The 24171-nt window shown below is 41.2% G+C and overlaps 1 protein-coding gene across 1 annotated transcript in view; it reads right to left on the reverse strand.

Annotated features, from left to right (window-relative positions):
* Positions 1 to 24171, reverse strand: part of LOC122789795 (adhesion G protein-coupled receptor E3-like) — a 1074489-nt gene that overhangs the window by 554438 nt on the left and 495880 nt on the right. The window contains exon 6 of the mRNA XM_044057237.1: positions 5803 to 5922. Coding sequence (XP_043913172.1) covers positions 5803 to 5922 — 120 coding nt within the window. The remainder of the gene's footprint in view (positions 1 to 5802; positions 5923 to 24171) is intronic.

Genomic DNA, 24171 nt, shown 5'->3' on the forward strand with positions numbered 1-24171 from the left:
CATCTGTGTGTCATACAATAAAAGCCCCTATGACAAGAGTTTTAGGTAAAGTGTTTGCTTGTCTTATGGCCTTTGTTTTTGGAGAATACTGGGTGTAGGCTTGTGTGTGGTGTTAGATTTTTCTTTAGGTGTATGCTTTTGCGATTGCTGAGAATAGATGTTGTCAATGGATGTCTTAAGAGGCTTTTGAGGTTTGGGAAGGTTTAAGTGCCTCAGCATAAGAAGGTGTGTGTGTGTGTGTGTGTGTGTGTGTGTGTGTGTGTGTGTGTGAGAGAGAGTGTGTGTGTGTGTGTGTGTGTGTGTGTGTGTGTGTGTGTGTGTGTGTGTGTGTGTGTGTGTGTCTGCGCGCATCGGTCAGTGTGCTGGATGTGTATCTGGCTGTTGTATGCATATCACTTCATGCCTGGCTTTTTGTATGTCCATTAGCTTGTCCTGGCTCTGTGTGAGTATGTACTTCAGTTCATGTCCTGGCTTTGTGTGAGTATGTTGAGTGTGGCTTACATCTGTGTACTCTCTTATAAAAGTTGCTGTCTTGTGTGCACTGTGGGCTTGACTAGCACAGTGTTGTTCTATCCTAACGTAGCATGCACTGAGGTTGTCACAGTGCTGTGAGCCCTGTCACTGACTGTGTTGAATTTCTTCAAATGCATCTGTAAATACATTTGAAGATTCTTTTTTATTGGTCCATTTGCTCATATTACAACTGGAATTGGAACTATCTGTGTATCCTTATTCCAGCATTTTATGTTCTTACATCTGACATGCACAGAAAGCACCACTCATGTCAGCAGCAATCTCTTGTGCTGCCTACATTTCCAGTACACTTAATTCTGCTTCCTTTGCACATTAATAACATCCTGTTCTGCCACTAGAGCTGCACAGCTGCTCCTGCTCTTACTTTGCCTTTACATATAATCTGCATTTGATGTCACTAGTGAAATGATTAGATGCCACAGCAACACCTTTGGCCCTGTGGCAGCATGCTGTGCCCACAAATTGTTCTCATGTATGTTCCCTATGAAGTGCAGTGCACTTTGTGCAAACGGTGAAGTGACCAAACTTTGTTTTTAGTGAATGTATGTTTTGTTGACAAAGGTAAATGGATCAGTATTAGGTGTCATAGTGTATCTGCAAATGTGTGTGTGCGGGTTAGGTTTAGATTAAGGATTGGATAAGGTGATAGACTTACTCCATCTGCGAGTGGTTATAGTAGGTCAGGTTTAGAGCAAGAGTTAGGTCAGGGGATAGATATATTGTGTGTGCAAGTCTTTGCAGGTTAGGGTTAAGGTAGCAGTTAGATTTAGTCTTCTATTTGTATGTATGTGTGTGGGGAATGTCCAAGATGTCTTATGTGGTGGTAGTGTTACAAAAATGTTTTTTATAAGGTAATGTGTACAGTTAAGTTTAGGGGCAAGGTTAGGGCTAGAGTTATCATGCATTACTAAGGTGGAGCAGGGAAACATGCATGCTGTTGAGATCAACCATTACAAAGTCTCCATCCAGCCCTCTTCTAACATGATGCAACTTTGCACAGGTAGAGCTGGAGAGAGGAAAATGTCTCTGAAACAAAACCAAAGGCAAATAATGCAAGGACAGAACATATGCAAGCTCTTTGGGTAACATTAAAAGGGGAGAAAAAAACAAAAACTGCAGTTGTAATCAGATTATTTATTACACTGAAGCTTTACCTCTGATCCTACCCTCTATTAACATGGATGTCATCTCATACAGGTAATGACAGAGACTGGAAAGGAACTCTGAAACAAAACCAAAGGGAAACACGTGAACATAGTGGGCAATAAATATGCAAGCTGTTTAGGTGACATGAGGGGAAAAAAGCAATGCCAGTTTTAGTCTCTTCTAGGATAGATATAGTTCCAAACAGGACTATCGAGAGAAAGTAAAGGAACTTGGAAAGAAAACCAAAGGGAAATAGTATGACAGTACATAAGTAAGCTGTTTAAACAAGATTAAAAATGGATGAAAAAATACAATGCCAGTTTTAATCAGGTTGGCTGTCCCCCCCCCCCCCCAGCCCTCTGTGAGTGCAGATGTAGTCTCACATAGGTAGTACTAGAGACTGTAGAGGCTGACATCTAAAGTCACAATCATTCATGGTCTCTAGGCGAAGGGTAACCTGCTCTTGACTGCCTCTCTACACTCAGCAGTGCATCGATCCCTTACCATACTCTATTGGCCCTACCATAACATCATTATGTTTATATGTAACCATTTCCTAACTGTTCAACTAGCCAGTCACTAGTCATCCTGTTCAAAATCACCTCCAATTCAACCTTTTAACATACTCTTTGACCAGCCACAATAAAATTATTACCTCCACACTGATTTTAATTCTAATTAACTTCAACACCACTCTTCACTAGAAAACCCCTCTACAAACAGATCTTCAGCTCACTAACATAACCAACCTCCTATAATTTCCAAAACCAAAACATCAGCTCTACATACTTCACATACAATATGCTACCTTATCTCTTAGCCATACACTCCACTTTAATGCATGCTATCAGCTGTCAGAAGACTTTCAACTCCATACAAAGGCTACCGTTTCTGATCTCACAGCTACACTTGACAACTATACCCACCAGATCTGCTCCTCCCTCTACAACTCTCACAATTTACTCTTAAAAAAATGCATCCTCCTAAAACAAGAAGACCACTATAATAAATCTCATGCGTGACTCAAAAAGTGATTATCTGATCAACCAAACACCTATATTGCACCAAGAACTGACAATATGTGATGGCATATACCCAAACCCAGACCTTCCATGACAAACAGCAGTCAAAACCCTACCTATCTGTATTAACTAACAACGCATTTCCCCATTAAAATCCTTGCATCCATGGACACTCTAAAAGACAACAAACAAAACCCTGTTAAGTAGCTCACTGAAGCTTTATGATGTATAACATAAATGCACACAGTCTGCATTAAAAGGAGTGAACTTTTTGCCAGGATTCAAGCCCACCAAAATCCTCTACCAAAGATAAAGAAGTACACTCACCAGGATATAACATAATAAGAAATTATCAAACCATTAGATGTACGGGAGGGGTAGCGGTCATGTTCTTTAGCACTCTAAAATACCAATATACCCAGAAAAAAAAAACAAATAAAAATGTGATTCTGAAGAACTAATGGCAAGCCATCTTAAATTAAAGTCATATAAGCCTATGTGCATAATAGATGCATATATACCTCCAAACAGAAGCAATGTTAATACATTTGAAAATATACTTCTTTATGGGGACTTCACCATAGACTATCTTGATCTGAATACTAATAGCTTCCACTTTAATATAAATCTGTTCAGTCTAACCCAAGTAATTAAATGGCCAACAAGATATGATAAAATCTGTGGCAAAGTTGTCACTTTGGAATGCATGGTGTCCACTAACTCCCAAAATTAAACCAGGCCGAAATCCTCCCTGATACTCTTAGCTGCACCATCCAACATATATAATCAGAGATGTGCTAAAGATGGCCAAGGACCAGCAGCTAAACTCTGTAAGAAACCTTATCAACTTCAACAAAGACACTTTCACTGAGATCCTGAAACACTGCAGCTGGACATCACTTAAAACCTTCCCACTAAATGATACTGTCTCATATTTCAGTATCGCCTTTCTACAAGCTTGTAACCAAAAGACACCTCTGTGAAACAAGCAGGTCGAAGTAATAACTGCATCCCGGCTAAAATGAAAAAAAAAACAATTAATGAAAACTAGGGATAATGACTGGATGACACAAATACAAAACAAACAAGTAAACAAACAGAAAAAAAAAACAATTACCCAAACTACTGATACCTAAGAAATCTCACTAAAAAGCAGGTTCTTTCAGATGAAAACAATATATACAACAGCATAGATAACATACTTCCATAATCCCATATGGTTCTGGCCTACTATAAACTATCTCCTAAAGCCAGCTACCAAGCCCACGCAAACCCTCTTTCCACTGAAACTAATGTCACCATAATTTGCAAGTTCAATGAGCACCTCATGATTTAATGTTCCTGCAGAATATCTTAAATTAGGAGCAGCTACAATATGCTACCCAACCTCTATATACAATCAATGGGTTCTTACAAGAATTATTTTCATGCCTTCTCGGACCTCATTGCTACAATCCTGGCTGCCAGTACTCAACATCCATGCCAGATATAACAATTGCTCTCCAACCCCCATACTTATTCTGTTTTTCTTTTTTTTTTTGCTGGGGTCAGTTGTGGATCCTGAGAACTCAGTTTGTCTGAGCTTCTGTCTTGTGTGTGTGTGTGTGTGTGTGTGTGTGTGTGGGGGGGGTTATGACTTACTCACTTCCCTTTCCCCACCCACCACGCTCACAGCTTATATCCAAGGGCAACTTCCTTTTTTGGATCATGTCCCTTAGGGAGCGTAGCAAGGAGTGTCCACTCACCTGGGATGAGCATGCCCGTCCCTTCCCTGTCACAAACCATTAATTGTACCTGGATTGGTGAGTCCGTAATCAGGGATTTATTCCTCTACACCTGCAGAGAGGCTTAACTGATCCTTACAAGAATCTTATTTTCCAGCTATATGGAAAAACCCTTACATTATGCCAATACATAAGGGAAGAACCTCCATGGATGTTTCAAACTATTGCCTATTGCAATACTCCCTCTACTCTCTAAAATACTAGGAGGACATAGTCATCATCAAATCCTAAATTGTCTGCTAGACAAACTCTTACATCCCCCACACAACATAGCTTCTGGTCCCATTTACATAAAGAAACATGGATAACCCTGTCTCCCCCCTATTTCTGGGCCTCTCAGATGTGTCTGATACTGTATCTAACTCACTTCTCCTCTACAAGCTTTGACAACTACGAGATAACTGGTTTTATACTAACCTCTGCAGCTGTACACAGTCTGTCAGATGGGACGATTCCTACTCTGCTCACCTGCCAGTACAAACAAGGGTGCCACATAGTCAATAGTAGGAGTCCTCTTATATGATATATCTATAAATGACATGCACAAGGCAGCTAAATTTAAAACAATTATACTCTTCTTTACTCCGCCTAACATTTTCTCAATTGCAGTTTATCAAACTAAGACCCCTTTTCCTCTATTCAGAGCTGGATAGAATTATCCCAACTCCTACTGTATTCCCCCTCACATTTACTCGCAGTAACCTCTTACCAGCTAGCACTAAACTAAATATAGTCACATCTAAGAAGTACTCAGTAGAGTAAAATGACAACTTAAACCTGACCAAACATCAGTGGTGTTATCCAAAAATAAACCCCTGCAAATTAGGGCTGCTTTACAACCTCAACTCATTTCTCTCTAACAACAGCAGGAAAGTAACTGCAACAGCCTGCTTATTTCCAAATTTGCTGTATGTCTCTACAGTTTCTGTAAATATTCAAACTTCTCTAATGAACAGGCTCGAACAGTGATATAATAAAATAAGTAAATTTGAATCCAGCACCCCAAACTAAACCCCTCACTGCATTCCTCTATGGATTGTCTAGAACTAACTCACCATATATCATATATGCTATCTATAATGGCAAATAAAATACTATACCATCCCTCAGGCATTCCAGCATTCAATAAACCCGAAAGGAACTTTGATCAAAGGAGCAACATTACTAGAATCCCAAAATCAGCCAATGATCAGAGCTTAACATAGCAGTACATTTGCATCTATAGCCTTTACACACAAGGCAGGGATTGAGATAAAGTAACCATAAAATATCATTAAAACAATGAAGGTAGAGTTATAGCTATTTCACATTCTTACCTGCACTGATCCCATTAATAACTGTTTTCTTCTTAATAGACATGGTGGCACTGCCAGCTGTTAAGTTCAACATTTCTTCGACATCGCTACTATTAAGTGGCACAGACTGGGCAGTAATAACTAGAATGAGAAACATATAAAACAATTAATATAAACGGATCCTATCATACCAAAAGTGTCATTTTTTACTTCTTTCTATCATGTGTACTTATGTTTAAAAAATGGACTAGAAGGAAGAAAACCAAAAATTATTTATTCAAAGAAAATCAACATTGCAGTGTTAACTTGAACGGAATTCTCTCTGCACACTAAGTGAAGGACTACAAGTTCTTACATGTTGTCCAGGATTCACCTATGAATCTCAGTGCACCAGGATGCCACAGCTTCCTAACACTGAGCACAAATGACCAACAACTCTAAATGCCAAGAGTGCAGCAGACCAAGGTATATCACCCTGACCGATGCCCTATTCAGGTCACAGCCCACCACCCTTCACATGCCTGACATTCCCAGATAGCCCATACTCGCTCCAATGTGCAGTACTGTGCTTGGCACACAGCTGCACAGCAATAGCAAGGTGAGACTGGGGAAGTGAAGCCTGGAGAACAGTTAGCAGCTTGTGTGGCTACGTACTACAAGCTGGGTAACTCACAGTAGCATTGCTTGTGGAGATATGCTACTGCATCATCAAACACAAGATCGTGGTCCACTAGCATATATAGAGCCTAGCATGGTTCACCAACTGTAAGTTGAAGAGCACAGAAAAAGAGAGTTAAAAGAAAAAAAACTCAAGCTCAGTCTGCAACTGTAGCAAGCAGTATGATAATAATGTAACAAGCAGATTGCTGCAGTTATTACCCCACACTGAACACTACAAATGCATTACTTCATTCATTCATTTCTGAAGCTGCTACTGGCTCTCCCACACCGCCATTTGTTTTCCCTGACAGCTTGTACCCATGCATACCTCTGAGCACTCCAGAATTTTGCAGAATTTCTATATTGTTGTCTCATACTTTTTTGGACTGTCCCTTGTATTAATTGTGGTTTTCTGACAATTCATTACAGATTGCAGTCCCTAAATACTGACAGGCATTTGAGTTTTAAAGTTCATACCCTTCAGAAAATACATGCAAATGCAAAATCTGTTGCACTAGCAACTAGTTTATAACAGCAGTATTTACCCCTTCATACCAATCAAGTTAATTAATTAATTAATTAATTAATTAATTAATTAATTAATTATTATCTAATTTAATTTAATTGCAGTTTATTGGAAACAACAGAGAAAAGGGAAAAAAAAGATCCAGTAAAATGTTATTTAACATGTCTTAGCTGGGTAAGCAAGGTGTAGAAAGTGTCCCTTTTCAGGGGCACCCTGGGAGCACTGTTTGATTAAGTAACTTGTTCAGAGTAATACATTAAAAAATGAAGGTGAAAGCAATCAAACTTTGTACCACGGACACAAAGCATTCCATTAGCAGCTTGGAGTTTTGCTTCAAAATACAGATACATTGATTTTCCTAATTTTGCAGTTTAAAATCTTTTTCCCTTAGGACCTACTGACACAATGTTTACATTCACTATTGTTTGAAGTCAGTTTTATTTTTTTTTTTTAATGACTTCTTTAAAGATTGTGGGCATGTAAGCTACTTAAAATAGGAGTGGATAAGAAATAAAATGCTGTTCTAGTTTCATCTCAATAATTCATAGTTTGAGTGAGTTTCTGCACTGCAGCTCTTTTATGCATTACATTGTCCTACATTTTATTTCTCATTTCAGATTGCAAATATTTAGTAGAATCAGGCTCTTTTGTAACAGCAAAGTCATTTTATCTCATGCTTACTCTCCCTACTTGTCCCTTCGTAGAGGTATCTCCAGCCATTTCAAACCTGTCAGTCATGATCTAGCCCACAAGGAGCCCCCCCCCCCCATTGCTCTGCAGCATTATGGAAATTGTCAGAGGGGTCATTTGGGATTATGGCAGGATGGCTTTCCCACTAGTGAGCCCCTCTGTACCTCATCCTGACTTCTGGTATCTATCAAAGAAGCAGTTTAAGGTGTGCAGATTCTTTAGTCACATGCTAGTTTTATAGAAGACTAATTACCTCTGTGCTTTACTTTTACTAGCAGTCACCTAGCTCAACGTGACAACTTGCTGTAACTTCTCCTGTCCTGCCAAGAGACCCCAATGTACTCATCTTCTTTTGCTTAACCTTTTCAACTTCTCACAGATTACTATGTCCTTTTGCCAGGAATATTTGCTTGTTCTTGTTTCATCTCAATAACCATACTGTTAATGGGTGGTTTGCTTTATCAGATCAAATCACAGTTGTACATTATGTTCCTGCACATTTTAGTCAGCACTTCTGATTTCAGATATATTTGATAAAACCACACATTTATGTAAAGACCTAACACTTATGAAATATCATTACCTGTTGCTCTCTGTCAGTATCCTTGACAATGGTCAAGCCTGTCAGTTCATGTTTTAAACAAAGCACTGTCTTCTAGTCTACTAATTAACACACTAGCCATGTACAGAAGGGTTTTTAGACTCCTAATGAGTGTGGTTGATTCCCTATGATGCCAGCCTGAGTCACAACCTCTGACGTCAGGTTGCCCCCTTGTCATCCCTACCATGACTCTGTCCTGGCTCAGGTTCCACCCAAATTATTTAATGTCATCTTCTATATTTTATTGTTCTAAATAGATTACCAAACTCTCAGCAAAACCTGACTGACTCTTGGTCTTTTGAAAAAAAATGAGTTTCACAATTATCTTTAAGTGAGAAGTGGTATGCTCATAAATTGTACATCTTACAAAGACCAGTGACAAGTCAGTAAGAATATTTTTAGAGCACCCTCCCCCCCAAGTAAGAAAGGCTTAGGTATGTTTCCTCAGCTACAACCCTACACATTATGTCAGACATCTCTGGTAATAAATATGTAAGGATCCCGAAGTAAGAAAGGCTTAGGTGTGTTTCCTCAGCTACAACCCTACACATTATGTCAGACATCTCTGGTAATAAATATGTAAGGATCCCGAAGTAAGAAAGGCTTAGGTGTGTTTCCTCAGCTACAACCCTACACATTATGTCAGACATCTCTGGTAATAAATATGTAAGGATCCCGAAGTAAGAAAGGCTTAGGTGTGTTTCCTCAGCTACAACCCTACACATTATGTCAGACATCTCTGGTAATAAATATGTAAGGATCCCGAAGTAAGAAAGGCTTAGGTGTGTTTCCTCAGCTACAACCCTACACATTATGTCAGACATCTCTGGTAATAAATATGTAAGGATCCCGAAGTAAGAAAGGCTTAGGTGTGTTTCCTCAGCTACAACCCTACACATTATGTCAGACATCTCTGGTAATAAATATGTAAGGATCCCGAAGTAAGAAAGGCTTAGGTGTGTTTCCTCAGCTACAACCCTACACATTATGTCAGACATCTCTGGTAAAAATATGTAAGGATCCCGAAGTAAGAAAGGCTTAGGTGTGTTTCCTCAGCTACAACCCTACACATTATGTCAGACATCTCTGGTAATAAATATGTAAGGATCCCGAAGTAAGAAAGGCTTAGGTGTGTTTCCTCAGCTACAACCCTACACATTATGTCAGACATCTCTGGTAATAAATATGTAAGGATCCCAAGTAAGAAAGGCTTAGGTGTGTTTCCTCAGCTACAACCCTACACATTATGTCAGACATCTCTGGTAATAAATATGTAAGGATCCCGAAGTAAGAAAGGCTTAGGTGTGTTTCCTCAGCTACAACCCTACACATTATGTCAGACATCTCTGGTAAAAATATGTAAGGATCCCGAAGTAAGAAAGGCTTAGGTGTGTTTCCTCAGCTACAACCCTACACATTATGTCAGACATCTCTGGTAATAAATATGTAAGGATCCCGAAGTAAGAAAGGCTTAGGTGTGTTTCCTCAGCTACAACCCTACACATTATGTCAGACATCTCTGGTAATAAATATGTAAGGATCCCGTTATCGGTCAGAAAATGAGCTTTTCTCCAGGTTCACAAACTGATGTAAATCTCTTTGACTTGAGCTCTTTCTTTATACACATGCTTTTCCAAAGGTGAGTTCTTACCTCCTTGTCACCGTATAAGATGGAGCTCCTGAACGACTAAGAATTCCTTCTGAGATCCATTTCTGACCATTACCATGAGAGTCATCATCTCTCGGTATAAAACATCTCAATGTGGCATATTTATAGGTCTGAGTCTGTGCTCAGTTTTCTTTTCTGCTTTCTGTTCTGGCAGAATCAAAAGAAATATGGATATTGGCTTTTGTGACAAAAGCAATTTTCTAGGGGACATAAATGATGTCTCCAAAGGTAAAATTCTGTTAATCAAAAAGAACCCCGACAAGTTTGTTTCCACAGACTCTCCTTTCATTTATTCATCCCTTCTTTCAAAGTGCATACAATGTTCTTTGCCAGGCCATTTCAATTTGCTTCATGACATTTACAAATGCTATGCCAGTCAAACAAGATCCTTCACAAGGCACTAGCTTTTCTGTAGTACAGTTTATATGAACAATTTGTCCTAATTTCTTAGTGATCGCTTGAGCAGCAACAGAACACATGGCATACGTATCCATCCACAATGATGGAGCTCATATTAAAACCAGCAAAATTTGTCAATAGAATGGGTCAACACAGCCAGCATATAGTCTGGACCATGGACTTTTTAGGTCATTCTTCTAGGGCTAAATATGCATGAGTATATAAGCAATCATTGAAGAAAAAAGGTATCATACCACAACTTGTAGAAAGCAATCAATTGAGAGTTGGCATAATGGTCAAGGTCTGAAGCTCACAGCTACAATGTGCAGGGTTTGATTTTGAAATCTGGTTATGGATTAGATTTGTAATAGTTGCAGATTGATTGTGTTTATAGGTTCATAAGTAAATACTAGTGTAAGAATCAGAAAGCACAAAATATCAGAAACACAAGTAGATAACTCCAACATTAAATGAAAATTACATGAACAGCCAGGGACAGTGTTAGCATTTTGAGGCCCCCCAACAGATATTAAGTTGGGCGCCCCATAGGCACTTCCAGTCTTCATATTACCCTGTCACTGCACCCCCCCTGCTAAGCAAACTTTCAGTTCATGCTGCAAACTTTTAGGAGTAGTAATCACAGACTGACCTGTAGCTACAGTGCTCTTACATTACAACAGGCCTGTGTACCACAGTATGTTGGCCAATCTCACAAAGGGGCATTTACAGTTAGTGGCACTTAGTTGCAACATGGATACATTGCAGCAGCTCTATGTACAGGTCTGGACTTAGTTGAAATGCACTCTAGGCCTACTTTCTCAGCCACCCCCCAACAGACACACACACACACACACACACACACACACACACACACACACACACACACACACACACACACACACACACAAAGATGCACACAGACACGCACACACATACACACACACACACACACACACACACACACACACACACACACACACACACACACAGAGGAAAGATCACCACCAGGTCCTCTAAGAGTCCTTGGATGGGGGGAGGAGGGAGGGGTCGTAAGAATGAATGGAGAGATGGAAAACAAACATGGAACATTATGGTGAGTACATAACTCCTTTATGTTAGTTTGTCCTAATCTCACCTTCATTCTTACTTGGATGGGACAGTGTCCCTAGCACCTTTTTCCTGGGTGGCTCACAAGAGTGCACCTTTGAATGCACTGGAACCAAAGGAAGCTCTGCCCCTGGAGGCCAAATCCACTTTGTAAGCAGTGATAAACATATGAGGATTGGCCCACATAGCTGCAGCACAAATACTATCCATAGACATTTTGGCCTGAAAAGCAGAGGTTGTAGCTAATGCTCTGGTTGACTGACCTTTAATTCTGAATGGTGACTTTCTATTATTGGAGGTATAGATATTATTGGAGGTATAGATAAAGGTGATACAACTTGAGAGTCAATTTGAAAGGGTGACTTTAGATACTGACATACCCCTTTTTTGCCTCAGAGAAGGAGATGAATAATTGATCAGATTTCCTGAAATCTTTAGTTCTATGCAAATGGAATCTGAGCTGTCTATGCATGTCCAATTGGTGGAGTTTATATTCTGCCTTGTTGCTATGGTTGGGGAAAAACACCAGGAGCTCAATGGATTGATTGATACTGGATTGAGAGTAAACCTTAGGTATAAAGGATGGATGAGTTCGTAATGATACCCTATCCTTATGAAAGATCAGATATGGAGGCCTGATTGACAGTGCTTGCAACTCTGAGACTCTTCTGGCAGATGTTACAGCTACTAGAAATATGATCTTCCAGGAAATAAATTTGAGGTCACAAGATGAAGAAGGCTCAAACAGTGGCAACGTCAGTTGAGATAGGGCAAAATTTAAATCCCAAGGAGAAAGTGGTTCTTTAAAAGGTCTCAATAAGGAAGTGCATTTTAAAAATGCTTTACACAACCTGTGTGACATTAAGTTAGGAGAATGATCACCAATGTGGAAATTCAGAATTGCAGCCAGCTGGATTCTAATAGTTACTGCAGCCGTGAAACTTTATGAGAAGACATCAATATGTGTTTGACCACTGGAGTGAAGTTTTGAAGCCTGACTAAACTGGTAAGTGGAGCAGCCACGCTGTCAAGTTGAGGGTGTGGAGAGAAGGATGAAGTGCTCTTAACATATGTGTCAGAAGGTCTGGAAATGGGTACAGAGCCCATGGCTTCTCCTGAAGATGAGGCCAGAGGAAGGGGTACCAAATCTGCCGAGGCCAATATGGGGCAATGAGAATCATCCTACTTCCCAAGGATTTTGCTTTCTGGATAACTTTGGATATGAGGGGAAACAGGGGAAAGGCATAAAGAAGTCCTGGGGTCTATATTACATATTTGAATGTTTAAATGTTCGAATCGCTAAAGATCAACCTTTAGTGATCGAACATTCAAATGTTCGTATATGTAAAAAAATAATATTAAAAAAAAAAAAGAAAAGAAAAAGGGAAGGGTTTAAGCAGGGGGGCAAGCTCCCCTGTACCCCCCACACCCCCTGCTACTTAAATACACCAACTCCGAGATCGCACTTCAGTGCGTTACAGTGCGGAAATAGAAAATTTCCCATTCCCTACACTATAGCGCGATCTTGGAGTTGGTATATTTAAGTAACGGGGGGTGTGGGGGGTGCTTGCCCCGCTGCTTACACGCTTTAGTTTTTTTTTTTTTTTAATTTTTTTTTTTTTTTTTTTGTAATTTTTATTTATATTCGAACACTTAAATGTTGGTGGGCCCATCTCATTTGCTCACTCAAATGAGTACAGTGAGATCATATTTTGATTTCACACACTCCTACCAGTCCCATCTCCTCTGCTGTGTACAGAGAGAGCACTTGGGAAGGACATCCCCTATAGCATTTTAATCTGCTCTGTTCCCTCCCTCTCCACAAAAAAAAAAAAAAAAAAAAAATACTTATAGTTTCTTGAGCTGCTCTTACATAACTGTCTTCTACCTTAGTACCTTAATTTGCTGTTCTGTGTGCTTTTAAGTGTTCAAGTGCTCTTATTTGATTTTTCATAAACTTGTTTTTGTCATTTTTATCTTATCTGCATTTATTTAAACTGTATTTGCCTTAATATTGCTACACTCGTGTGCTAGCTTGTACTGCATGTAAAGTGTTTTTGCTACTGTCATTAGTTCATTATTTCTAAAAAAAATATAAATATATATATATATATATATATATATATATATATATATATATATATTATATATATATATATATATATATATATATTTATATATATATATATATATATATATATATATATATATACATATATAAATTCTAAGCTTGTTTTCTGCCTTTCCTGTAAGTAGTCTAATCCAGATACAGAGTTGCTGTATCCAGGACTGTTTGTAAGCTTCTGTGCCCCAGGTCTTTCTGTGTTGGAGGGAAGCCTTCTAGCTTATCAGTGGGAGTGGTAAGCAGTAGGTAGCCTATCTACCACAAGAGTGGTTTCTGACCCAGAAATTGTAGTTTATTGGCCATTTGGGCAGTTTTTCCATCTCTTATAACTTTCTGATTTAAAAGCCCACATTTGCGCTTGTTTCCCACCTTCCCTGTAACTAGTTTAGTCCAGATACAGATTTGCTGTATCCAGGACTGTTTGTAAGCTTCTGTATCCCCAAGCCTTTCTGTGTTGGAGGGAAGCTTCTAGCTTACCAGTGAGAGTGGTAAGCACTAGGTAGCCAATCTGCAACAAGACCTAGATACAGATTCTTAGTTTTAGCACTTGAATTTGCTTATTTGTGCTCAGCACTTGTTCATAACTTGTTGTAAGCTCTAAATAAACTACAAATTACTACAGCACTCACCCTTCCTCATTACCTAGAGGAAAACAGTTTTGGTACTTAGTTTCCTCACTTGCTTAGAGAAAAACAGCTCTTGTACTCACTTTCCTCACTTGTCTAGAGGAAAATAGTTTTTTATTCAGGCATGTCCAAGGGTCAGCTCCCAGTGTTCTCTCCTGTCAATCTGATGAATCTGGACATCTTGTGGCAATGTCACAATTGCCTGATGTACACAGACAACCCTCTCCTCCTATCACCCAACACTACAACCTGTGAGAGATGCACTTATCTAGCTAAACTGGAGGTAAAGCTCTCTCCAACCAAGACTGAACTTGATAGTCAAGAGGAGAAGGTAAACAACTTGCACCACAAAATACTCATCACATAGTCCCACTAAACCTACACCACCAAATTCCACACATAGAAACACAAAAACATTCAGAGGCTCTCAATAATAATCTGCTCAAGCAACAGAGACCTCCAAAGCAGAAACGCAAGCAACCTCCCATCACCAACACAACCCAAATGACACATAGCTCACAGACTCAATGTGCCATTCAACCACAGCCCATAAGGCAAAACAATGTACCCAACACACTAGTCATAGGTGACTCTGTAGTCAGGCACACTCATGTCCCACTCACCAGGCTAAACAAGGAGAAAGTTACTGTCAGCTGCCTGTCGGGTGCCAGGATCCACCACATAACCCACGCACTCAGGTCACTCCACAACAAGTACAAATATGACTCTGTGATTGTCCATGTTGATGTGAATGACCTGAGATGTACCTCCCTGGACTACATGAAAAGAGACATGGAAGAGCTCTCCGATCTTGTAGCCCAGGTAGGTATGACCCTAGCCCTGAGAAGCATCCTGCCATCACCCAGAATGATACCGCAGTACAAGAACAAAATGATTGACTTCAACAACTGGCTAAGCATCTGGTGTCATTCTAAGGGGATCCAGTATCTGTAATGCAGCCGAGGTTATCCACGTGCAACTAACTCTGGGCAAAACTGCAATCCAAATTGTAGCTTGCTACAGATCCCCCACCATGCCTCAGGATTCCCACTCCTCTTTTCTTGATATACTGCAAAATATTAGGGTTCAACCAAACACCCTAATATTGGGCGATTTCAACCACTCCACCATTAACTGGGAAAACTACTCATGTACCAACTTCTTTGCTCAGCGCTTTCTGGAATTCATAAATTCCAATGCCCTGGATCAACTTATCCACATCCCCACCAGGGGCAACAATATCCTAGACCTAGTCATTACCAACATGAGTGACTGGTGTTCCACACCTGAAGTCAACTCCTCGTTGGTCAGATCCGACCATAAGCTAATCACCCTAGATATCCACATCCTGCACCTACTTCCCTCCATTAAGGAAACCACGGTAAAAAATTTCTCCAAAGCCAACTTCATGCTTCTTAAGACAGAAGTGGTTAACTTCATGACACCCATCTGAGATGGACAATACAGTTACGACTGCTGAATCCTACACAAATGCACTCTATAAGCACTTACACAAGTGCAGGGATCATGCTAGCCCAAACAGAACCAAGACTCTATCCTCCAAAAAAAGGAAGTCAATCTGGTGGTCCCCAGACATAAACAAACTCTACAACAGAAGGAAGAAATTGTTGCAAAAGAGAGTAAAATCCCATGAGTGGAGGAGCTCCCTGGTCAGCCTCAGTAAGAACCTGAGATCCCTTATAAGATCCTCCAAAGCTAGCTATGAAAACAAGATTGCCACTGATTCTAAGGACAACTACAAAACATTCTATAGCTATGTCAAGAATCTCAATGGCAACACCCAGATCTGCTCTGAGTTACAGCACAATGGCACAAAAATTACAGAACCAACTGATATTGCCAACATTCTGGCAGATAGGTTCACTGCTAACTTTATCCCCCCTCTTACCCACTAAAGGGCCCATATCTATACAGGAAGAATGCAGAGTCCCTGTAATCACAACTTCACAGGTAAAAGCAGCACTCTCTAAAGCCAAAAACACAGCATCCATGGGACCGGACAACATCCCAGGCTGCAACTTCAGAATGAACCACCTAAGCACCATGTTCAATCATAGCCTCACATCAGGCTTTGTGCCCACTGAATGGTGCACAGCAACAGTTATCTCACTCCACAAAGGGGGAGCCACCACTGATCCTGGGAACTATCACCCTATTAGCCTGACGAGCCTGGTCTGCAAGGCCATGGAACATATCATCATGGAATTCATAAGCAAAGACACTGGTAACCTCCAAACTCTAGACCCCACCCAGTTCGGGTTTGTGAAAGGCAGATCATGCCTCCTGAACCTAGTTGACTTCTTTGAGGCAGTCACCAAAGTCACCTCGCCAAGTCTTTCGACACCATCCCCTATTCTGCAATTATAGCTAAACTCACTAAAGCAGGTATAAATCCCTATGTCACAAGATGGGTTGACAACTGGCTCACTGACAGAACCCACACTGTAAAAGTTTCAGACTCCAAATCTGACAACAAGCCAGTGACAAGTGGAGTACCACAGGGTTCAGTCCTGGGACCTCTCCTGTTTGGTATCTACTTCTCTGAAGTACAGGCTAAAACAGAAGGCCTCTGGCTAACAAAGTTCACAGATGACTGCAAACTAGGAGCTATAGTTGAGTCCCCAAATGATGTGGACATCCTGCAGAAGGGCCTCACTAAGACAGATATCTGCTGTCAGAGCCATGGCCTCAAGGTCAGTGCCAAAAAGTGCATTGTTATCCCCTTTGGTAAAAACTCTGTACCCATGAACTACCACATAGGCAGCAGTCTTCTTAACACTAAATGTATGATAAGAGACCTTGGGACCCAGGTGGACAGTAGTCTCTCCTTTGATGATTACATTGCCGCAGTAGTCAGGAAATCTTTCTATGTGGCACACCTCATCACAAAAGGGTTCTCATTCAGGAAAAAAGAGGTCATTGCTCCCCTCTAGTCGACACTCATTAGACCTATTATAGAGTACCACGGCGCTTTTAGAATGTACCTCACAAGACATCTGCAGCAGCTGGAAAGACCACAGAAGTACCTCATAATGAGGATTACTGGCCTCAAACCGATGCCCTACTTTGATTGTCTCAAAAAACTCCAGCTTTACTCTAGCATATTGCCTGCTCTGGGGTGATCTCTGCCTAACATATAAAGCTATGTCAAATCCAAAGCTGTTAGACATGCTACACCAAAAGAAATCCCAATCCCTCCGAGCTACACACTCTAGGGACCTAAACCTTGTCACCACAATAAACAGGACTTGCTGGAGGGATAGATTCCTGTCCCAGAGACTTCCCATACTCTGGAACAAGCTATCCATCTATGTCAAGCAAAGTTCCTCATTAACACTCTTGAAGAAAAATCATGATGAGTGGATGGGAAATAGGAAATACACCCTCGGGATCACTTCTGTGGCTCTGCTCAACAGGGGCACAGGAAATTAATTTTCTTGGGTTGGCATAAGCCAGGGAACTTTGTTGGCTAGGCTTACTTAGGCCCTTGTGCTGATAGCCTAGTACCTACCTATGAACCAAACCACCGACATATTGTCTGACTGCATTGCAATCTTCCCCAGTGGAAGAGAGTTGTGGAGTGCTTGCAACGACTGAAGCACTGCTCTCATGTCTAGAAGACCGATATACAAGTAGGCCTCATGGTCTTGCCATGTAGCTTGGACCATCCTTTCCAGATAATGTGCCCCCACCCTATCTGGGAAGCATCCATGGTCACTGCAGCAACAGGTTGTTGTGGAATAAAGGGTCTCCGATAGTCACATGGTTGGACTGAATCCACCACCATAGGTTCTTTTTGCATGACTCCATTATTCTGATCAGGTGGGACACAGGAAGTTCTTGAAGTGACCATTGGGAGAATAGATGCCACTGAAGGACTCTCATATGCATCCTGCTGAAAGGAACTAGTGTTATGGTTGAATTCATTGTCCCTAGAAATTTCAGAACTACCTTTGCCTTTACCTTGTCATTTGGAAGAAGGTGAAGTATTTGCTGTCTGAGGGCTGAAATTCTGTCGGCTGGAAGACGTGCCATCATAGAAACAGTCTAGGTTTGCACCTATGAAGGTAATATGTTGACAGGGCAACAAGGCAAAATTTTGTAAATTGACTGTTCTGCCTAACTGAGTACAGATTTCCAATGTCACAGCCCTGATCTGTTGGAGTAGATGCTTGGTGGTGGCAGTTAGGAGTCAGTCGTCCAGATACAGAAACACTTGGAATCCAAGACGTCACAAGTGAGCTGTTACTACTGCCATGCATTTGGTGAGCACTCTGGGGGCTGTAGTGAGACCAAAGAGCAGAGCTTGGAACTGATAATGACTGACCCCCAGCCAGAAGCGTAAGTGACTCCTTGATGCTCTGTCCATTTTTATGTGATAGTATGCATTTTGGAGGTCTATTGAGCATATCCAATCATCTTTCCCTAAGAAGGGAAGTTTTGACTGCAGTGTCACCATTCAGAACTTTGACTTTTTGACAGATTTGTTTAACTTGCTGAGATCCAATATGGGTCTCCAGTCCCCTGTTCTTTTTGGCACCAAAAAGAATCTTGAGTAAGTTCCAAATCTTGTTTGGTCTGCGGGGACTTTTTGGATGACTCTTTTGTCCAGCAACTTCTGGATTTCTGTAGTTGCTTGCTCCCTTAGATTGGGTGGAACATCTAGGATTCTTCTAATTTGTGGTACAGGGTGGCAAAAGAGAATGGAATATCCTCTGGATGTCATGCTTTGTACCCACTTGTCTTTTGTCATACTTTGCCAGGCTTCTGGATACAAAGACAAACATCCCCTGACTGCCTCCAGAGTAGAGCAGGTGGGCCTTCTTTCAGGAGCACTGATAGGGACGTCCGTGAAAGGAATCACAGTCACCCTGGTTTTGCGAACCCCCTCTGCCTCTAGGACAATGTCTACCATTGTTGCCTCCCCCTCTGCCCCTGGGGAAGGATTCACCTGATGCATCTTCTAAAGCTCCCTGGGATCTTTAGAACCACATTTTTCCACTCTTCTGACCTTCAGGGTAAGGTCTTGAAGGTACAGAAAAATGTACTCCAACGGCAGAGAAAGTGTTTCCTTCCTGCTTGCATCTGGTGAGTGTGTCTTTTACTTTGGATCCAAAAAGTGAGGAAACATCAAAAGGAGCGTTAGTAAAGGTAGACTTAAAAGGTTCCGCAAAATTACAGAAGCACATCCAGGAGTGTCTCCTCAAGGAAACTCCTGAACCCGCTGCCCTACTTGCTCCATCCGCTGCATAAGATATCAGTCTCATGGAGGAGTTGACGATAGAATTTAAGGTGGATAGTTGGAAGGAAATTTTCTCACTCACCCTTGCAGCTAATAAACCTTGTAGAGTATCTCCTAGCTCTTTCAGGAGATCTCTTTGCAGCGTTGTAAAGTGTGTGAGGTGGTTATCGGACTGTAAATGTTTCTGACGAAAAGGCACGCTTCCCATATCTGTCCATTGTTTGAGAATCTTTGTTCAGAGGATGAACAGATGAGGATGTCTCAGAAAGTTCCTTTTTGGTGGCTGCTGCCACCACCATAGCATCTACAGGTACACCTTTTGTGAGAAAATCTTTTACAGTAGGGGCTGACAAAAACTTGTTTGGTCTCTGAGGGACGGGTTCCATAGTGCCAGGTGACTCCCATGCCTTTCGACTGACCAAGTCCATTAGTTCATCAATAATTGGATACAAGTTAGTTTAAATATTTTCCTCTGAGTAGAGTTGAATTATCTGAAGAAGGGTTAGTACCCGAAAGTGCTAAGGATTTGACAATTGTTTTACTGAAGCTTCTTGGAATTTTATTCATTGATTTTATCAACAGACTTTGTGTTTTCATGGATGTCTGTCATGTTTGAATTAAATTTTGGAATATAGTGGTGGTCTGCAATGTTTCATTTGTTTCATTTGGACTGTGAGGTGCGTATAGCAGACCTTTGGTGAGGTCTCTACATTTTGTTCTTTTAGTTCATCAAAAGGCGGAGACACCCAGGAGGCTGAAGGTTGAGATCCAAAGACCTTCAGGTACACTGACTCCTCATCAGAAGGGGTGACGGTTTTCCAGCTGCCTCTCTGCTTTAGGATCTCCAGGATATCTGCAAATGAGATATCTTCAGGGGATGACCATGGGTACCCTTCTGACTCCTTGAGGTCTGTGTCTGAGGTAATGGACTCATCAGAGGAGTCTATATGCTTCCTCTTGCATGTCTTCATTCGAGGGGGCTCCTCAGAAGGGTATCCTGGGGAGGCCTTGGAAGAGAGAGCTTTGCCCAGTGGGGGTTCCTGAGGCTCTGAATCTCTGCTGTCCTGTAGATGGGGTGGTGCTGAGACAGTAGTCGGTGCCTTGGGGGGACGAATGCCGGTATCCCTATGTAGAGCTGTAGAGGCGGACAGCACACTCCTCATCAGCTCGAAAGCAGATCACACTGGTTCTGAGGATATCTCTGGCTCCGAGGAGACAGAGGACACCCCTGGCCCCATAGAGACCAGCTTCGAGGCTGATGCAGGATCTCCACTCTCCTGAGCCGATGCACTGAGGGGTAGGCTTGGAACCGAAGAAGTTATGGTCCGAACACCCCCCTCGGGGCTGACCAGAGAACCTCACTTCCCAGACACTCCAGATGGCACCGAGGGTGTCAGAGCAGATATCGGTTCCATAATCTCCGAAGGGGGTCCCAGAACTGACAGACTTACAGTAAGAGGTACCAGGCACTCCGGCTCCAAAGATCCATCCAACAGTGGATGTAAGAGTCTTGGAAGACCTGATGGGTTGGAGCCGAGAACAATTTAGCTAGCACCGGCGACTTTAAGAGTCTGTGCTCCACCCGCTCCACATCATCATCAGGTAGGCTTCTAGTGGACTTGGAGAATAGAGATGGTGAACGAGAGCTCTCCAAAATGGGAGATCTCAAGGTAGGGGAGACTGGTGGAATATCAATGGACTGGCTCCGAGACACGGTATCTTGCAGCTCCAAAGACCTTGGAGCTGAAGAACCAGGCTTGTCAATAATAATGACCTCAGTTGGTTCTAAGGCCTGTGGAGCCAAGGAGGTAGATGGCTTAGAAATTTTTGACAATTTTTCTGGGGGCTCAGCCTGAGCCGAAGAAACAGGAGATGGCCTTTTAGATGGTCTGTCCCTCTTAGAAGAAAAAGAGGATGAAGAAGAAGAAGCACTCTGCACAGCTTCCTCAAAGGTTGGTTTCAAGAGCCCCTTGACAGTCAGTTTGTTTCTGTTTTACTGTAACACACGTGCACTAAAGGAGTGGCAGAAAGTGCAATTCTCCTGGAGATGTATAGCTCCTAGACAATATACACAAATGACATGTCTGTCTGTAATTCACATTTTCTGGGTACATTTCTGACATTTTTTATAGTCCAAAGGCTTATGCTCTTTCTCCCTGGTGTCTTTAGACATGTTTGGAAGAAAAGAATGTCCCAAAAGGATTACAAATAGCAAATAAACTCAGTACAATGTTATATATATAGACATACTCTAACCTAACAAACACTGCACATCTAAGAAATATAATTAGAAACTAACTTTGCTCTGACTCAGAATGAGCACTAGGACCTCTAACTTAAACGGACCTAGATACAAAAGGTAGAACACACTAACACTAACACTACAAGCCGGCTAACAAAAACGGGCAATTAGATCTCTAATTTAAACGAGCTAAGTAACAAACTAGCTAACGAAGAGTGTAGACAAAAAACAACACACAACACTACAGGTATCCTAATAAGGCACCACTACAGTAATCAACTATGGGGTACAAATGTAGGCCTGTGAAAAAACGATGGCCAAACAACAGCACACAACAGTGAAAAGGAGATGAACTAAGCTATATGCTAAATCTAACTATCTAAGCACACAGAACTCTAACTAATGTATGAATCCTAAATGTTTAAGCTAGTAAAATGTAAAAGACAAAAAACTTAGCCATAGCCAAGAGGAGCACATCCAACCTCGTAAAGCGGCAGATGAGATCTAGAGGGTTGCACCACTGCATCATGGGATACCTACCTTGCTACGTGCCAAGTTTGAGACTTCCAGCTGTGTCAGAGCCGAGGACTGGCTCCAAACCCATCCAGGTAAGAATGAAGGTGAGATAGGACAACATAACATCAATGATCACACTGTCTTCACCAAACACAAACTATAATAACATCATGTGAACACCTTTAAGGTTTGACTGGGATGAAAATTAAAGAGGTAATAACCACACAATCCCCCACCCCCCACATAACCTACAGCAGCTTTCTGTATATGCATCCAAGCAGGGCAGGTTTTAGTATGGGTGCAGTTAAGAGCAGAGGCCATTATCTGCTTGATCCTAACAGGGTCATATCTCAGCCCTGGTCAAGTTAAAGAGCGTAATCAGAATATAAATGCATGTTTTCCTCCTCATTTTCTCAGCTTTTAAGGAGGCCCCCACACAGTCAAGTATGATTAAGGGAACCCTGTATCCAGTTATACAGTCTGGGAAGTGGGGGCCTCCAGACCCTTAGAAGATCTAAGTGTCTGAATATTCTGTGATATATTTAATGCATTACTTCTGAAATACAATTACTTAGTTGTTAGCTATTTTTTTACTGATACATAGACAAATAATGTATGTGTCATGGCATTACTGGGTGTGTGCAAAGATAAAAATCAGTGATATTTTTTACACACACACACACACACACACACACACACACACACACACACACACACACTCACATGAACACATAAGCCATAGCAATACATAGCAACAGTTTTGTACGTATTTCAGCAAATAGCAATACATTGTACAACATTGGTGCTGACACACCAGATCAGTGACTGCTGTTTAACAGCTGTCAAACAGCAGCACGGGTAAGTCACTTTTATTTACCTCAGTGAGGAATAATGCAAACCTGTCACTGTCCCGGATTTCACAGGCCTTCCCTGATTTTTCTCATAATTTTGCTCTGTCCTTCATAAAATGTTTGACGTGCTTGTAAATCATTTAGGATTACAGATGGTCAATAAATTCAAACATCAGAATTTTACACTTATTGTCCAAAAAGATGCATGTTGATGCCAAAGGTGTTATAGTATTAACTTTTAATGTAATTAAAGTAATATTTAAGACTTCTTCCTGATGTTTGACCCTTTATTCTTCTGTTACTGGTACTGTGCTGAATTATTCTGCAAAGAAGTTGTAGTATCTGTTCTGCCAGTGTTTATACAACTCCCTGAAAGAGAAAACCATCCCTGAAGATCGGAAGTGTCAGCTCTTCTTAAAATACAAGGTTAGCCCTGAGATCAATCATTCTGGGCTGCTGAACCCTCAAATGTTTACCTTGCTTATGTTCATTATCAGCTTTATCCTAACAGAGTCATATCACAGACCTGTTCAGGTTAAAGAGCATAATCAGGAAATGAACACATTTTTTTCTTATTTTCCCCAACCAGCAGCAGCTTTTGTGGGAGCCCCACACAGTCAAAAATGATTAAGGGGGCTCCCTTTCAGCCATGGGTATTGCCAGTACCTAAAGTTGGCTATGTTGTTATTTTTAGTGGAGTGAATGTCCACTAGCAGGGTTTAATTAATCCAGGGGCACTATGCCAGTGGTAAAATATTTAATGGAATTATGAAGCCTATTGCTTGATAAAACACTTTTACTACAACTAGAAATATCTTTAATTTTAAAGGAGATATAAATAAGAGTTCTTACCCAGCTGGTTTATTAGGGACACAAGATTGCTGTACGAGCTTTTGTTGGTTTGACAGACATGTTGCATCAAGATAAGATAGCTTGCTATGGTTGGGGGCCCCCAGCGACTGCAAGGTTCATTGGTACCCAAACCAACTATGTCAACAGCTCAAAACCCGACCAACTGAAACATCTGCAAACAATCTCAACTACGAAAAAATAATATATTACTAGTTTTAGTTACCAGTTCTACAAGTGCTTACTTTACAAAGTAAATCTACATT

The sequence above is a fragment of the Protopterus annectens genome, chromosome 15.part0 (genome assembly GCF_019279795.1).
Source record: "Protopterus annectens isolate FY-2018-M chromosome 15.part0, PAN1.0, whole genome shotgun sequence".
Taxonomy (NCBI): domain Eukaryota; kingdom Metazoa; phylum Chordata; order Ceratodontiformes; family Protopteridae; genus Protopterus; species Protopterus annectens.